General features: G+C 37.3%; 1 protein-coding gene across 5 annotated transcripts in view; it reads right to left on the bottom strand.

Moving 5' to 3' along the window:
- NELL1 (neural EGFL like 1) overlaps positions 1-17,193 on the bottom strand; it is a 282,863-nt gene that overhangs the window by 64,301 nt on the left and 201,369 nt on the right. For all 5 annotated transcript variants that reach the window (XM_068194180.1, XM_068194182.1, XM_068194181.1 and 2 more), the window contains one exon: positions 5,764-5,859. In XM_068194180.1, the coding sequence (XP_068050281.1) occupies positions 5,764-5,859 (96 nt within the window). The remainder of the gene's footprint in view (positions 1-5,763; positions 5,860-17,193) is intronic.

The raw sequence follows: 17,193 nt of genomic DNA, 5'->3' as shown, positions 1-17,193 counted from the left end.
TCTCCAGAGAAGGCTCCCTGCTCTCCCTCCCCTACCAAAACTTTGCCACACAGACCCAATACATATGACCACAAGTCATAGAAATAATAAAATACGTTAGAACAATTTGTTACTTGTCAAGGTATCATCTTGGGTAACATAAAAGATTAATACAGCTGGTATTCCTTTAATTAGAAACAAAGAAAAATATACAGACCCAAAGACCTGCACATAACAAATAAACTACACAGGAAGGTAAAAACATTACATAAAAAACCCAACAAACCACCACCACCACAAAACCACCACCCCAAACCCAGTCAGTCAACTTAGTGTTTTTTCCTGGCTTTTAAAATCAAACTATTTCACATATATGTATAAGGCAGAGTAAACACTGATGAGTTGTCTCCTCATGCGAGGGTCAGCTGGGTGATGAATAGTGTTCTTGGTCTGGGAAATTGACACTGAGATAAAACAACTCTTTCTTCCACTGACAGCTACTTGTTGATTTGCAGACAGATGTCCCCTTGATCCTCAGAGATGGCCTTACTCGGATTTTTCTAGTAAATACTCTTTGATCTATTCCCTGGTATCTTTAAAAATGACAGCTTTGTTTTTTCCATCACATTAAGATATCACCCTTGCCATTCTGCAATAAGCACTGCTGGGGCAAATGCTGCAAACAGCTTGGTAGCAAATGGAGCAGGACAACCTCAGCCACCTGGAACATCTGCCATCTCTGGGTCTGTCACACCCTCAGGAGTGACATATCAACCACAGCCACTGTTCTCTGTAATAAGGTAAGCATCACTTGCTTCACCCCTCTTGTCTCACTCTATCCTGGCTTTGCCTCACCTTGAAATTAGAGGCTTTAGAAAGAATCTCATGCAAAGCTTTGTGCCCACAGCTGCACAGCTGGTTTGTTTCCCAAAATAAACCTCATTTCTTATTTTACAAAAGATCATAGATAGAGATAGGCAGGGAGTTTTGACATTTAGCTTACCGTACTCATGGAAAAAAATCTCTGCATTGCTTTGGTTTTTATTTGCTCATTTTTTAAACCAGGCTCCTTGACTGAAATGTCTTTGATAGATACACACCTAAAGAAAAATCCAGTTTAAGAATGAAAGAAATGGCACATATAAGTACAATTCACACATTTTTTCTAACCATAGGGTCCACAGGAATAGAGACTATAGGGGTTTTTATCCAAAAGACTGAAGAAGACAATATATTCCAGAAGAAGCAATTTAAGAGACAAAAACACAAAGACATTATGCAGCTTCTTAGACAACAACCGCACATACTGCCAACTATGATGAAACAAAACAGCTAAAGACCTTCTCATTCCCATGCTGTAGCATAACATACTGAAGATGTAAGCACAGCAACATTTCATTACACACCTGTGAAATCAGTGAGGTGCTGAAGAATCCATATGTAACTACTGCAACACAACGAGTCTTGATTTACTTAGTCGCAATATAATTAATAGAATTCAAAGCACATTTCTCAGCCATGGTACATACTGAAATATTATCTCTCGTCCCAATATTAGACAATTCTTTGCAGGCCCAGCCCAAAACAACATGAAAAAATAGTAATTATCACATCCTGACACTCTGCTGCCATATCTTTCCCTTGCTTCTGTTTATAATCAGCAGGTAATTCTTTTTAAGACACATGGAATGTCTCTTATTCCATGTGATATGAGAGCATATTCTTCAATGCTTTATAAAGACTAAATACACATGTACTGCTATCACAGCTATATCCACCTCCATGAGCTCCAGCCCACACAAAGCCCTTCTAATGTACCAGAAACATATTCCCATTTACTGTGTACCACTTCAGTCAGCAGCCATCACAAGACAGGGGAGAAAAGCTATGGTGCACTTGTGTTTAATCTGTTTTGGAGGCAATGCTCTCCCATTGCCAAAAGCCCTCTTGCAGCCCATGGAAAAATGCTGCACTTTCCTTTTCATGCCCCTAGTTGGGAGCCCACTGCTTCAAACCCTTCTGCAGTTTCCAGCTCATCACCCAAAATTATAATTTGTACAGACACTGTAAATAATTCCCACAACTGGTCAGATCCCAGAGTGCTCAGATGCATTTCTCAGACCCATGCACAGGACTCCAGCACATGCAGGCAGGTGTTCAAGGAATGCCTACAATTTCCAGGCACTCAGTCATCTGTTTACTCCTATCTTTGACATCACAGGTTGTCCTGTCTATCTTATCCTCACCACTTCATCATTAGCAGTAATAACTAACACTCCACAAATACAGAATAACTGTGAACCTGTCCACAAAACCAGCATTAAAACTCCACTGACCTGTCACCCTTCCACAGACAGAAAAAAGCAGCTGAATGAATGATCTAGAGTTTTTCTGTTTTAAAGGCTGCAAAAAGATGAGATGGATGCAAAATTGGGACAGTTGAGTTCATGCTGCCAGCAACTCTCACAGAGTACTATATTTGTACTCCTCTCTGTACATCAAAATGTCTCTCTGAAGCTTTTAACAGGGATCCCTGCCAAGGATGCACCTGGGTTCAAGCCCACAGTGTTACATACAGTTACAGATGCCTATCTCCAGCTCAGCCATCATGCTAGAATCATAGAGCAATATCACTAACAATTCCAACAGCAAAGGTTTCCAACACAAGTATCACAACTGTGTTAAATATCATCAAACGGTAATGATCACAGAGATCACAGATTTCAGCCCTGGCATAAAAACATAAAATAAACAAAAAAATAAGTGATCTGAAGATAAAATCAGATCCCAAATATTACAAAAATTCACTTAGAAGCATCAAGCACATACTTAAAGAAACAGCATTATGAAGAGTGGATGGAGAAAGGAATCACTTGACAGTATCTGTGAATATCAATTTACAGTTCACCTTCAATAAGGAAAGATAGCCCCACAACTGTTATGATGATTTCTCATGTCAACCAAAGCGAATGGCAGGAAGTAATTCTTCTTAGCAGCATGTTGAATTATGTATCTGTACATAAGCCTTAAATGTGTATTTTAATTTTACCTGAGTAAATTACTGATATAAATCCTACCCTTCTCAAATATCTCTGAATTTTAAATTAACTTAATATCTTAATTTCAACCAGGCAGTCACAAACTATGAGTAACATATGATTCATATTCAGAAGTAAACACACCTGCTTTTCAACAACATGTATAATTACTGGCTCATTTTACCCTTTACATGGCATTGAAGCCAATTTGGGTCATACTGTTTTTAGCTGGTGACAAGTCCTTTCAGCTCACAAATAATGTATAAGACACTGCTGTGTTGTCAGTTTGAAGGACATTTTCAAATGCACGATGGCAAATTTAATATATGACCAAAACGCATCACTTTACTTCTGATATGCCTCACTTCACTATGAGCTTCCACCAGACAAGGTTTTGCCAAGAACATTTAGGCTTTGATTTGAATCGTTGCCCTACCACTTTATTGTCTTAAGTCTGTGTCATAATGATTGAGGGAGTGGTGCCAAATACTAAATAAAACAAAGTGCTTATTTCTAATGTTAAAGGTAACAGGAGAAAAGCATGGGGTTAGAATACTTGGGTGTCCTTTAAAACTGCAGCAAACTGCAGTGAGACAATGAAGAAAGCCTTTACTGAACTGCCTTCTGCTCCTGAAAGCACTGTGTCTGTTAGAGGTAATCAGTGAAGCAAAAGGAACCCTGCTTCAAAGGTAGTTCCATCACCTCTCTACTCTGAGCATTTAGTCTGGCCAGAACACGCACCTTCAGAAGGCTGAAGCTGTTCTCTCAGATCTGATGTGCACTTAGCCACTGAAATATGCATATGACATAAGATGCATCTGCCGAAGTTTTCAAACCCTCCAACACAACTAAAATGTGACAAATTCTCATACACAAACCCCTGTTCATTCTCAAACCAGCCTGTATGTCAGATTTCTCAAAGTTAGCATCATTATCTTGATCTGTAGCATACTAGTAAACTCTATACATCTTCAAAGAAAAAAATAAACTGCCTTCTGGTTCAAGTTGTATAGATTTTATTCACAGAAGCTATCGCCTTCTGACATCTACCTCTAAATTTCTTGATATAATGAGAGTACCATACCTGCCATGCTTCCTTCAGTTGGTGTGCTAACTCATACTGTAGATCAAAACAATACAAAAGCCTTGAAAAACATAGGAGTCAAAAATGGTTATGTCCTCCATTTATCAATTTTAAACCATCACTTCAATAGTTTAAAGAATCTGTGCTCTAGTTTTGAAGGTCCCTTTACAGCTCTAAGAAAAAAGAATGTTCTAAGACCCTTGGGTGAAAGAATCACAGGCAGAGGAGCTGAAATCTGGCCTGAAGTCTGAGTAGGCAGGGCACCTTTAGGCAACGCTGGCAGTACCATATAGTCACACACACAGAACACATCTCCAGTATGCTGCATTCCTCTGAATGTACTGATGCCTCTGAGTAAAAGATGTTTTAGGAAGGAATGAGCAAATTATACATGGGTTACTTGCAGGAAGGATTAGCAGCAGGGGAGCCACGGCAGGCGGGGCTCTGAGGTAGGAATGCTTTGCATCACTTCCCTGTGATACCGCCTGTACTTACTGCTGAATGGCAGGAGACTTTGGAGGTTTTTCCTATTTAAAACAAGGCTACAGGCAAAAATAAGTAAGTATTCTGACTTATTCTAGATGAGATGAAAGTATTAATGTCCTAGTTCATTCTTAAATAATCATAAACAATGCTGACAAGTAGAAACTATGGCCTTTTAATATACACCGATTGACTACATCCACAGAAGTATTTAGCAGTTATCAGAAGCTATTTGAAGCAGATTTATTGACAACTGGGCTTAAGTGACTTTAACAAACACACAAATTACTGCACAGTCTCTGGGTTACAAGTGGTTCCACTAATTTAACTGTAACAGTTATTTTTCTGTTTTCGTTTATTTCTTCCTTAAAAAATTCACCAATTATAATCTCATCCATACTACAGCAAACAACCTGCATTTACAATCAACTTCATATCCAAAAGTAAATATATGTGTAAACAGTTATTAACAAATGTGCAGTGCAAAAAAACCTCCCAACATTGAGTTAGTTAAGTAATATATAACCTCAATAAATACAAACCAAAATAAAATCCCAAATCTGCTAAATAAAGAAAATAATAAGAGTCTTATATGGAGTTTGATAAGATCCCTTTCACCTTATTTTAGGCAGACAAGGAACCAGCTCTTTGTGAAACAAACTGAAAGGTAGAACTATGAGGCTATCAGAAGCAGATTTTGAAAAAGAAAAATCTGGGAACAGGGAAAATCTAATCATGACTAGTGAGAGATCTTTGAATAGGCTGTGATTCTATAAAAACTGTGACTTAGAAACAAATCAAATATTAATAATTCAATAACTTGAAGTGAAAAGCAATCATCTGAATTCTGGTCTAATTTGCACAACAAATTTAGTAGAAGCAGAATGAAACCTTGAGCTTGCACCACAGGAAACTGGTGGAGCAAACATTTTTCATTTGATGTCCCATCTAATTAACTAAAAGTGCATGCTGGAAATAAAAGCAGATACATCCCTGATAAAATTCAACATGGAAAGTTTCAGACAAGACAAACTTTCAGTGAAGAAAAGGCAGAAATTGAACAGTCATATCTTCACTGGAGAGAAAACATCAAGCAGAATGAAAGAATAGAAAGTAATTACTTCTTCCACATACCATACTTCTCATTATCAAAGAAGGTGTTTTTCAGTAAAGCTTTACCTTTCTCACAATGACTTCCAGTGAATCCAAAAGGGCAGAGACATTTGTTAGGAGCTACACAAGTTCCACCATATCTGCACCCTTCTTCACAGAATGCTGCAAGATAAAAACAATATGTGGGTAATACTTAATTTTTTTAAATATATATTTGAAGGATAATAAGAAAAATATCTAAATTCTAAGCAATTAACAGAATTTAGCATATTAAAATTCAGTCCACCTGCAAACACAAAGAGAAGCAACTCACTAAAATGACAAGAGGAAAAATCTCAGATTACACCATAGGCAAACCACCTCACCAATAAAAAATTAGTAACCATCTGGAAAAAGAAGAGAGGAAAAAATACATCATATGGTTTTAATATGGCTGATCATCTTTCCATTATATTGAATATGCATATGACAATTATAATGCTCTGCTTTTTCACAGGAAACAGGCAAGTTGGATGGTGTTAAATACTGTGTTCCTCACTTCTATCAAATGCTTCTCCGAAATGTCTGTAAACACATAATATTTTGCATTTTAAATTTTTATTGTAAAGGGTAAAGTATGTTTTGTGGAATTAAGAACTTAAATAGGGTGAGGATCGTGACTGAAAATGTGAGAAGAGCTCAACCCCAATATAAATGTCTCTACTGAGATATGATTTTTGATGGAGCAATACTGAAGTTCTCCAGAAGTGTATGTGCCCAATAACTAGGATTTCAAACAGCTGATGGATCTCATCTTTTACTGCCAGCACTGTGTGAAGTTCCTCTTGCTCACACCCAGTTTGGCAGAAAGTCCACTGAATGTGCAAGAAGTCTGCTCACTGTTTAAAGTTACTCCTTTTTTAGTTGTTCTTGGGGGGAGGGGAGGGGTGAAGAGGGGGCATCAGGACACTTCTCTGCTTTTACTGGTAACCTGAGTAGGACCCTTGCTACAGCTAAGAGCAGGCCCTACCCCTGACACACTCCCTCCCCCTTAACATTCATTGAACTTCACAAGTGACTGAGTGGGTTTGACTGCACTTAGGAGAGAAGTTACAATTAATATTTAAACAGGGGCTCTCTGCATCTAAGCTAATAACAGATTTGCAAAGTGTTTCCTGCAAGCTAAAATCACAGGTGGAGTGTTGGCAAAGACATGTTACAAATGCTATGAAAAGGCTTAAAGTGCTAGATAACAGAAGAAATGTTTAAGATTTATTTTCCACTACACTAAAAAGAAAAAAAATAAAGTGAATAGAGTTCTAGGCATTAAAAATAACCTTTTGCAATTGTTAACCACTTAGAGGCAAAAAAACCACATCATTGTATCTCGTGACTGAACTGATAGACACATCTGCCTTACTGTAAATATATAATTCATAGCATCCATATATACTGTTTTATGGAGGAGAAGAATGCTAAAGTATTTTAAACAAGACCACAGTAGAATATTTATAAGCGCCCCTGGAGCAAGGCAGTGGTGTGGAGAAAGCACAGTCACACTTCCTCCCCATCAATGCACACACTCCATAGGGGAATCTTCTAAAATATATCTATTTTGAAACCAGACAATTTCTGAATGAGAAGAAGAGAAATATGGTGTAAGAGTAGTTTGGGGGGTTTTTTGCATATAAATATTTGTAAGAAAGTATAACTGTGCAGAAAGCTGAAAGTACTGGTAAGAAATACAACTCAAAGTATACAAAAACCACGATGAGACTCAAAAAATTCATTCCAGAGCTATTGAAAGCATGTTTACTCATCTCTAGTCTCAGCATTCTCAGAGAAGGTGCAAGTTAAATTCTACATCTACATATTTTCTGGTTTGAAATAGTGAGTAAACATAGACTTCTGTGAAGTAGTAATACATTTCTGCACAACATCAAAAGAAGCAGAATCTGTGGCAGAGCAGATATAAAGGAAAAAATCAAAAAATATATTGGCAAGGAGAGTGTATAGCTTATCCTTAACATATCACATATTACACTGGGAAAGAACCACATGGGGCTCTTGAAAGAATTCATAAAGGGGGAAAAAAAGATGATGTTTACTGTCTATAAAAATCATGTATCTCCACTGAAAATTATTAGTGCTGACAGGGACAGGTAGGTAAGAAAGCTTCAGTGACAGCTCTTATGCACTTTCTTTGCCACCATAATGGATAGGACCAACTTAATACTGTGAAATATCTGCTTCTTAACGTAAATCCTGTTAGGAGGTCAGCAGAGTGAGGTGGCATTTTCTTCTGTTCTCTTAAAAAGATTTCTAGCAAGGAAAGATTATGTGACAGGGCGGGTCATGTAAAAGGTTCTCCTTAGAACTTGTATGCTATGTCAGTACAGCAGCTGGATTGACATCCACAGGCACAGCCAGGTGTGTGATTCACGTCTGGGGGAAAGGCTGGGATGCCTGTCATGGGCCAAAACTCTATCTTTCTATTCCTTCCTACAACTATACCTCCTATATGCATATTCAAATATGCTAGCACCTACTTGTCAAGTAATTAGAAATGTTACTATCCCTTATATCTCCCATCTTAGCAACTTACAGGTTAAAAAAACCAAAACCAAAATATTTGCTCCAGGACACCCTAAGGAACTTCTTCACTACAGGCTGCTGTGAGAAAGGACTTTGTACTGCCCAGGAATTACCCAGGCACCAGCTTGTTATACAGATGTTGGAGCTGAGGAAGAAGCTGAGAAATGGCGGCAAGAGGAAAGAGTACAGCTCTCAGTTTTTGTAAATACTGAAAGATCCTCTGCAACACAGACTAACTGTGCTTGTCTTTGTCACTCAGGCTTTGCTGGATTTATGGGGTGTAGTTCATCCTTACATTTTTATGCAAGAGGAGAAAACCCCAAGGAAGAGTGTTGTTCCATCTGTGCTGTTGCCCAGATGGTTCTTGTACAAACCATCTCATTCCTGCATTGTAGAGGCTTGCAGGAAATAGAATGTCAAACCCACAAATCTCAGAACATACTTAAAATATCAGACTAAAGGCTACTGTCCTTAACTGCTAAAAAATAGCTCACAGTACTGTATGCAGTACTGATAGCACTACTCTGAATAATAAAAATGCTCAGTACCTCTAATAATAGGTTTCAATTACATTTCAACATACAGCTCCAGTGGCTAGCAATTTTACCAAACTTCATTTATCTGAACTCTTTTCTCTAATACTCCTGCCTCTGGCTGTAGCCTTTTAACACATTTTCTCAAAATTAATTCATTTCCAATAATGAGATTTTTCCTTTACAGCATTAGCAGAAGAAATGAAGTAAAATCCTTACATCGCATCTGTACCTGTGCCTTATGGACAAGAGGACCCAACAGGAAGCTGTTCAGCAACTGAGTAGGAAACCAACGGGAGTGCCCATGCTCTCCTGAAAATACTTGCTTTTGGGCTCATGCTTTGTTATATGACATAAGGTCTCTGGGATATAGATTTCCACTGTGGTTTGGACCCCTCAAAATCAGAAGTAGATCTGGGGGTGGTGGAATTACCAGTACCACAGAACCAGCAGTTATAAATGTTGATTGCAGACTCCCTCCTACTCAAAATTAACACATGAAAGACAAATCATGGCTGGATCAAATATTGCTAATGTATTCCCATAAGTAGATCCTGTCTCTGAAATCAATTGCAAGCTGACAATCTTGATAAAGAGGAGAGGGGTTACTGAATTTACCATAAAGATTTTATCAGGAAAATTAAGTGAAGATGCCATTAGGGCAAAGTCTACGCAAGTAAACTTCTATTGTTTAGAGGCTTATTCAGTATTCTGTATGTAAAAGAAACAATCTGTTGATTTCAGGAGGCTTCTGCCAAAGTCAACAGATCTCTCCAATGCCAACAGATTTCTTCCTCCAAAATAAAAGCCTTTATTATATGAAGATCTTTCCTAAATAGACATAATTTCTCTGCAGAGGGGGAATTTTATTTCTGATGTACATCCTCAGACATGCACAAGCTGCACTATTCTGGTTTTTGTATGGCAGCACAGTACACTACCTCACTGGGCTACCACAGGAAAGCAGATACTGCAGCACAGAACCTCTCACTTTCAAGTGTAATCTAGGAGATACTACAAAACATGTATACTTGAATATATAAAATTGTTTTATTAAAAGAAAAAAAAAATAAAACCAAATAATTACCCTACAAACTTAAAGGAATGCTACTTGACTCTGAAGAGATACAAATTATTATTTCTCAAATAAACAATATGTATTATTTTTTGATATTCTAAATGCCTTTGAAGGTTAAAAAAATGGATATTCAGGAAAAGCAAGGAAGGGGTCAGGCACAGACTGCCTAGGTAAGCAAAAATACGCAGTGTTGGAAGAGAGACAGGCTAGTGTAACTATACAAGGAATTTGATAATCACTTGAAGGAAGGACCACAGTTTAATTAGCTGATTGGATTTACTCAGACAAGTACACACAGGGGTGCAGTTGGTAACAATCCAACTATGTAAGCTGAATACCAGAATAATCAGATGATACCAGTTGCTCAGGTGGATGTAGAGGACAGCTGGGAAAGTGAAGAGAAAGCACACAACTAAAATAAGGGAGCAGTAGGGGTTCTGCTCTTTTTCTCTGTACTCAAGTGTTACACTATCATCTATAAAAGTACAAAACTCACTTTAGTTCAGTGAACTACATCCATTGGACACAGGGTGTGACTTATTTCATGCACAGTCTGTCAAATGCCACTGGAGAACTTTTACAGCTGGCTATAGTCAGAGAAGGACAAATCTGGCAGGAATGGACTTTGGCCAAATGAATGGTCCTGGAAAATTTCTTCCAACGTGTTGAAGCATGAAAGGGAGTGTGGGTCAGTCTGGCAGTCAGGATGCAAACACATCTGAGAGTGGAAGACAGACTCTCAGCTGGGCAGCTCTCATTTTTGTGAGGGGCTTGCAACCCATTTTACGCTTTGGATTTTATGCACAGTCTGTAGGAGGGTTATTCATCTTGGGAAGAGCCTATAAATTTCAGACTTTCTATTAGCTGATCATAAAGCTATTATTCCTGAACTATTTTTCTAGAAATTTCACATACTAAAGATACTTTGCAAATGTAATTAGCATAATTGCTGCCTAGTGTAGTCAAAATTCCAAATCCTGGCAGTACAAAATGTGTAAGTGTATGAGAGCTAACTTTGAATAAAGATCAATGAATTCAGAATTTAAGTTAGGAGATGAGGGTTTTTCAAAGTACTCAGAAAAGCATGAAGGAATTCCTTCAAATTCGGCAGGCAACACACAGTGAAAGACAGAAAAAAGGGCAAAATAGAAAATTCCCTAGCAGGATTATGAAGAATAAAAAATACATTAGGAAGAAATTATGTCAAATATAACAGGCATACACACATACTGTGTGTTAGTTTGTGTGTCTATGTATACATTTGCATGCTGCATAATATTTATTGAAGAGGTGACCTAATAGTTTAGAGTTTGTCAGTAGGCTATTTCAGCTGATAAAGCAGTGAATCTTTGCAAGTTTCCAGTGCTCTGTCACACAGTACTTGCACAATTAAGATTTAGGTGAATTTGGAAGGCTCTGAACTCTGAGCCCTTTCTTTACTGTTATATGATGCTAAATTCTCTTGTTGCTCGGTGTTTTGCTTGACTGATATGTAATCAAGCTGTGGCCATTTGTAGGCAAGCAGCAGGTCATTCATCTGGATGCTTTCAGTGTGGGTTCAAGTGCTCTTTAGCTGGAAATGCTGAATTATTTTGAAAAATGAAACCTAAATTCCTGAAAATTAGTACAATGAATCACAGTGATAAATACTAATAATTTCCTTTGTACTACCCCACTAATGGAGCTTACTTTTGAATGTGCAGGTCACCTACCCTAATTAATACATTTTCACCTAAAATCTTTTCTAATCAACAAACAAGCTGTATTTAATTAAATTAATTCAGAAAGCATATTGAATAGACAGAATCTGTCCCTTCTGCTCTCGGTAAAATGGCATATATGAAACCCTTATTAATGTCAAACTTATTTTATGGCTCTGAAGACAGATATGTGTCAATTTTGAAAAAATGTATTTGAAAAAGATCAATAGAAGCAGTAAGGGACAAAAGCAATATAATAAAAATTGTCCTGTGATATATTATGCTTTTGAAAGCATCTCTCACATCCCCAGATAACTGTGCTAAATGAATATTCTTGTTGCCATTTTACTGCTCTGTTTCCTCAAGGCTAGACTCTTCAATATTTTTAGTGCACCATTTTAAGCCAACTGCAGCTGTCTCTCTAGTAACCTAATAATAAGCATGACAAAATAGGGCAGAATACTTCTTCCACAAACCAACCCAACATCATCTTTCAAAATTCAAGTCAACAGTTTAAACTGCAAAATCAAACTGAAATTTACTTTGAGAAATTACATGACACATGGTACTACTGCAGTTTTTCTTTGCATCACATGAATGTGCTTATTATACTTGCTATTTGTTTTAACAAATGGGTATAGAATAATTCATATTTACAAACATAAGTTTCTTTAGAAGTCAGTAATGCTTAAACAATTCTAAGGATAAAGAAGCATGTTCCAGAAGCACAACAGAAGCATTTTCTCTTGCTTGATCTATTACCACAACTTTGTAAAGACCTTACTTCAACTTTCCTTGAACTCACTGAAAAAAAATCCTAAATTCAATAAAAGCACATGCAGTCCGAGCTCTGCTTTGCCGTAGTACAGTATATGGAATATTCAGACAACATTAAAATAATTTTCCAGCAACATATATATCACAGATTTCTCATCTCAGTGCTCCAATCCATACAAGCACACTCTGTAGACACATTCAGCAGAAGAACAGCTGGATCACCCCTAATGTAACAGGTATACACTTTTAATTCACTCTCCTTGCCTTGCCCTGCAGCACTAACAGGCATCCTCGCCAATAAAACACAAGCCTGGTTACCAATGAGAAACATTCTGTCTCAGTCTGAGAGATTTACTCTATATTGATAAATAAAAAATCTATCCAAGCACCCTCAAATAACTGTGTGTTATGAAAAACACTGGAATGTTCAATAAGGTATAACAAAAATGCCTACAATGTTAATAAAACAATGTATTGAGGTAATTCTCTATATGAGAAACGCTATCTTTTGAAATTGTAGAGAAACTTTAAGAAAGCATTTAAAGTCATGGCTGGAAGTGAGGATGTTGACGGTGTGCAATCATAGCCTCTAAAGTCTCAAATTCAGCAATATTTTTTTAATGTTGCTCATGCCTTATTGCAAACATAATTGAATCTAAAAAAAAAATCCCTTGTTTTGATAGCTGCACAAAATATGCAATAGCAAGCCAAGAAATTATTGATAACATTTAACTATCTGAAGGTGACATTATTGGGAAGAATGAGATTAAAATGGGAAATGAAAGGGCATTGGGATTTTCAGGTCTGGATCAGGCATGTGTAAAGACAAGTAATTTACAAATAATTTACAAAGACCCTAAGAGACCTTGAGGTGTTTCTTTTTAAACAAGCACACTAAAATTCAGGTGCTCTATCTCATTGTCGTTGTATTATACTTATGCTGCAAGTAACAGCTACAGTGGTGTCTCTGAAAATGTTTTCTAATGGGCTTTTTCATCACCTTTCAAATCTCACTCATTCTGCCAAGACACTCCAATCAAAAAAATTTTCCTTTTTCAAAACTGGATCACATTGTATTAACCAAAACCAGAAGGACAGGAATTGTCAGTCCCAGAGATCAGAGTCCTCTGCTTACACAACAGGAAGGACTTTAGTAGGTGAAACTTTCAGAGCTCCCCACAATACCCTCCAGCCCTCACTCCTTATCAGGAGAGATGCCATGTTACATACAGACATTTCCCCATCAAGGAACAGAATTAACAGTTAATCTCAATTTACAGAATCTACTTTTCCTTGCAGTCTCTAACAGATAGAGGTCTAAATTCACTAAAGATGCTGCCAAGAAGGCAATCAAGAGATTAAAAGCCCTGGATCCCATAAGCAATGCCCCAGGGCATTCCGTCTCAGTTCAGATCAAGTTTATATAAGGGAAAAAAAGAATAACAAAGAAAACAATGAGCAGGGGTTGGAGAGGTGGAGGAAGAGAGATTCAAACACTGCTAAAACATATCACACTAATGAATTCTGGATAACTTTTGCACTCCTACACCTCTTCTGACTTCTGCAGTTGATGGATCAAAAAGAGAATGCAAATAACCATTAACTGGAGACAATCTCAGTTCCTATCTGCACTTTAAATTATAAACGTTTTCAGTAGCTAAAATATTACCAGAATAGCAGATTTTTCTCAAAAAGCACAAAAGTATACTTCTAACAATTAGTTTAATTTTCCCAGTGGCAACAGACATGCTTATCTCAATACCAGGATTCACCTGATACAATCTTACCAAATTAGTTGTATCCATTAGAAAAGAGACCAAACTGATATTTTGTCTTCTGAAAGAAGACAATCAGATTTTTTCAATAGTGAAAAAAGAAGCCCTGAAAAGTGATATTGTTCTCCCTGTTCCAGAGAAATTTCAGTCTAAAAGCAGATATTGCTTTTGCTCAAGCTAGTGTGACAGCAGGAGTTATACACATCACCATCAGCTTTATAATCACCATAATATGTTGCTTTAAAATAAATTCTTTCATCTCCAGCCTTTATACATTATGAACAATTAAACCTTACAACCCCCCAGTGAGGAAGATGCATTAAGAACCTGAACCTGCCAGGCACTTCTACAGAACAGTGTTAACTACAGAAATATAATTTAATAAAGAATGCATTTAACAAGTAAGAGCAGAAAAGCAAATATAATCTTTGTGTGTATAATCTTTGAATGAGCCAAAAGCATTTCAGAAACCCAAGGGGCCACCCTCTCTGCTAGTGTCAATTAGTAATCTATACCAATTTACACAGAGTCTAAGAATTTACCCTCTAAATTTTTGGAGCTACAAGACTCCAAGGAGTACATCACTGTCACTGCTTAGAAGACCATACTGGTGACTTGTCTCTTTACATGCGCATGTAATCATGTAAATATTTCAGCTGATATCTAGAAAACATGCGTAACGTTGACTTGATTTTGCCACCTATTCTATCTCCATTTGTATTTTCTGTAGAGAACTGAGTAGTAACAAGTCAGGGAACAGCAAACCAGCATTGGAAAATGATACACAGATCCTTGCTTGCTTTTTACAGAGCAGTGACACCTTGGTCACCAATCTGACTTCAATGATTCTGCATCAGTGCACTCTCTATTTTGTCATACAGGCTCCAGCACAATGTCTTGTACTTCAAAAAACTGAAGTTATGAGAAATCTCTACAGCTAGCTCAAGCATGCTTTTAGACTGGATATAGTGGGAAAAATTTCTTCACTAAAAGGGTTGTCAAGCATTGCAACAGGCTGCCCAGGGCAGTGGTGCAGTCACTATCCCTGGAGGTATTGAAAGGACATGTGGATGTGGCACTTGGGGACATGGTTTAGTGATGGGATGGTCGGTGCTGGGTTAACACTTGGACTCAAGGACCTTGTAAGTCTTTTCCAACTTCAACAATTTTATGATTCTATCAGAGGTGCTGGAACTTTCCAAAGTGCAGTACTCAAAGCTTGGGGTGTCTGGCCAAAGTTTTCTTTCCCAACACATGCAAAACACTCCAGGTAGTGTTTGTTTCCCTCCCAAACTGGTAATGGCACTTCAGGAGCACCAGGGGACAGATGCTGCCCAGATTTTTTTAGTACGTTGGAATCATTTAGGATGATATAGTTCAACATAAATTTGAAATACCTTTCTTAGGCATTAGTCTGCTAACAGTACACAGTTTGGTCTCAGTGTAGAAAACATAAAGCACCATAAAAGACGGCTGTAATCCTCCCATAAAGTACAGTGTGCGTTCCTAATGGAATATGATTTCAAAACAGATTTCCAGTTCTACCTTCTTAGGGTATCTCATTACTATGTTTAGTTTGCAAAAACAGACTATAGGAATACTTCCTCTCTATCTTGGCAATGCAACATTTAATTTTATGGTGCATAAAATGCATTTCTCTTAACAGATTTTCTCTTCCCTGATATCATGACTAAATTGCTTCATATCCATAAATGCTGTGTGGGGAACTAGTGAAGCTATGGCATTTATCCTTGTTGTTGCGGCACATACTTCTACTTGGTCCTAACATCCTGCTCCCCTGAATAACAATAAATTTAGTTTTGAATGCTGTTAAGAGATTTGATCACATGCATGCCATATATATATATATATATATTTATACATACATTTTTTGATTATGCACACAAAGTGTCCCAGCTATGCATTTTAAAGTCTGTAAGAATTACAAGACTGTTTATAGAGACTAAATTACTAAAATAAATAAATATTTTTTTTAAAGTGCAATTGCAAGACATTTTCCACAAAATTAAATTCAACCTTTAGCTTGTCAGAGGTTAGCCCTCTTCCCAAATCAAGGTTAAACGTCCAATTTAATTTTTTCCTGTAGAAAAAAAATTAAATTTTGCTTTGCATTGAAAAATTTTAGGATGGAGAAACATAATTGCAATATTCCTGAATTGATTCAGAGAAAACCATGTGCATATGTTTCACAGCTAAGAAGAATGACTGTGAGGACCCACCAGAGCTACACAGCAGTCGTACCACTGCACAGATCCTGCAGACAACCTACAAACAATACGGTCCTAGAAGTGATCTGGAAGAAGAGAAAGGGACAGTTATATGACCTGATTTGTGGAAATTCTTCCCTATGTAAGCTGTGATATGAAATAAGGTAAGATTCGTTTGACTGTTAGCTTTTTCCAGTTGCCTGCAGTGACTGGCCTTGGCAAAGGAGAGTGAGGTATTTCTGAATATCTGTATATGCATGTTTCTGTTCTCAGTATCCTCATACTGAGACTTTCTGCAATCTGGTCACAGCAGCTCTGGCAGATGATGAGCACCTGACTTTATAAAACACAAACAATTTTAACACCCCAGTCCTGCCCTCCAATGCAGCTTACTTACTGAATCTGTGAGTGGTTTTACTAAATCTTCTAAAAATAGCTTCCAAAAACATATTACTTAAATATGCAAATATCCTTTTAAAAGAACAAGCAAATGAGCTCCACAAAGTGCATGTTCTTTGAAATAAGTCACAAATCACAGGAGTGACTTCTATTAGAATTAACTTTTCTGAAATACTTGGGTTCAAGCATAAACAGACAGCTACAGAGGAAATATCTGAAGACCAAATTAAAATTATTAAAGGGTTGATGCAAAGGCATCTCAAATATTTCAGCACCATGAGCAACCAGGATCTGCACTAGAAAGGAAACTGCTTCAGGCTGTGTTTATTTTATCTATCAAGTATAAACTATGGTAAATGAGAATGTACTTTGCAGTGCAATGGCACACTGTTTTGATACTCTTGTTCATATGAAAATGTCACTCATCAGGTA

This window comes from Anomalospiza imberbis, chromosome 6 (assembly GCF_031753505.1).
Source record: "Anomalospiza imberbis isolate Cuckoo-Finch-1a 21T00152 chromosome 6, ASM3175350v1, whole genome shotgun sequence".
NCBI classification, from domain to species: Eukaryota; Metazoa; Chordata; class Aves; order Passeriformes; family Viduidae; genus Anomalospiza; species Anomalospiza imberbis.
This window is presented reverse-complemented; position numbering and strand designations above follow the sequence as displayed.